The following is a 1,689-nucleotide window of genomic DNA, read 5'->3' as shown; positions in this document are numbered from 1 at the left end:
GCTCTTTTTCAAACGTTCGTAAATCAAGGTTTATTTCTTTTCTTTCGACCCCCCTGAGCCCCGCTCTCCTCTACAGCAGCCGGAAGGGCAAGGATATTTACTCGGACGCGTGCTTTTGCACTGGCACCCAGAATTTTTTAACCGACTTCGAAAAGGAGAAGGTCACTCAATTCGACATGAATATTTTTTTTTTTTTAAGGTATGTTCGCTGATTACTCCGAGATGGGTTGACCAATCGGGATGAAATCTCTTCCATCTTGTAGAGCATGTCTCGGGGGTGGCCCCATTGTCAAAAAATTTTGGAATTTCTCACTTTTGTATAAATCGTTCATGGAAATTGTGCCCCGAGCGTGTCGAATAGCAGCTTTCCCCTGCTGTCCACGCTGGGACCGTCACAGTAGTCGTAACGACAAGTTTCGCACGTAGGCGTACGTACGAACTACAAGAATTTTAGCGCGTGGTCAAAATGCCAGGAGTTTATACATGTAGAGATCTCGGGCGCAATGGTGCAATAATTCTATTGCGGCATCTACGCTGATTATCAGTTGGTCATACAACAAACCATTTGTTATTCAGTTAAAAAATTAGTTATAATGGTAAATTTTTATATTTACGTTCAAGCCTATATCTAGAGTTACAGTTCTACAGCATTATATATTGATTATTTATATTGTATAACTGTAAAATCGATCACAGTACGTCTCCTAAAAACTCATTATCTTCTTGTTTCAATGCATAAGGAGGAATTACAACACAGCAGCGCCCTAATCTGTTTTGTGGAACACATGTCTTCAGGTCACAATCGAATAAATATCCTTCTGCGCATTTCTGACTAACTACTTTTTCTCCTGTCGGTCCACACTTATAGTACTTGCCACAATCATACTCGTGGGGCAATAATTCATCTGGTACACAATGACCTCTCCAACATTTGGCGCGCGACGTGATATCGCACACCTTCCTCTCGTAATCGTAATTGTATCCCTGTTCACACTTTCTAAGGTATTGTTTAAGTCCGTTCATTGCGCATTCGTAATACTCGTTACAATGGCACTCGTGAGGTACACGTAGTCCTGGATTACACAACAGGTCGCGTTTTAGAGTTGTGGTATTTGTAGTGGTCTTGGTCGTCGGAGTAGTGCCTATAGGTCTTCTGCATTTAACATCTTCCTTTAAGCCGCACTTTTGTTTCTCATAGTCAAAATCTTGACCAGGTGGACATTCCTCACGAACTGCATTTCCGTCTTCGCAACGGAAATATACATTACAAAAGCATTCGTGTGGTATTAACTTAGTTTCATGAGAACCTTTCGGTGGACATTGAAATATGGAAGGTATATCTGTCTCAAATCCTATAGGAGACATTCGACTGGAACCAGATTTACACATCGCTTTTTCAGCCGGAACACATTTCTTAAGAATATAATCAAACATCTGACCGGGCTGGCAGGTTTTTCCGATTGCTTCTCCGTTATGGCATTCGTAATGTTTGAAACAGTTACACTCGTGAGCCAAACGTAGGGTCTGGGATGATCCTGCTGGTGGACACTTCTCTAAGAGATCGTTCTCAGGTGTCACGTTCCACCCATAATCACAGACTTGTCGCTCCGCGTTGAAGAACAGTTGATTGCCATAGTTATCCGAATTGCAGTCCATTTCATACTTTTTACCCATGAAGCATTTGTAGAA

The 1,689-nt window shown here is 41.9% G+C and overlaps 1 protein-coding gene across 1 annotated transcript; it reads right to left on the bottom strand.

Annotated features, from left to right (window-relative positions):
* Nucleotides 1-690: 690 nt before the first annotated feature.
* Nucleotides 691-1,674, bottom strand: LOC128882465 (uncharacterized). The gene has a single exon (XM_054134066.1). It carries the CDS (start codon nt 1,672-1,674, stop codon nt 691-693), a length of 984 nt encoding a protein of 327 aa, XP_053990041.1.
* Nucleotides 1,675-1,689: the final 15 nt, after the last annotated feature.

This window comes from Hylaeus volcanicus, unplaced genomic scaffold (genome assembly GCF_026283585.1).
Source record: "Hylaeus volcanicus isolate JK05 unplaced genomic scaffold, UHH_iyHylVolc1.0_haploid 11870, whole genome shotgun sequence".
NCBI lineage: Eukaryota > Metazoa > Arthropoda > Insecta > Hymenoptera > Colletidae > Hylaeus > Hylaeus volcanicus.
Note: the sequence above shows the minus strand (reverse complement) of the source record. Positions and strands in the feature narration are given on the sequence as shown.

Excerpts from the sequence above, each read along its gene's own strand:
- LOC128882465 (XM_054134066.1), bottom strand. The coding sequence starts at position 1,674 with ATGGGTAAAAAGTATGAAATGGACTGCAATTCGGATAACTATGGCAAT.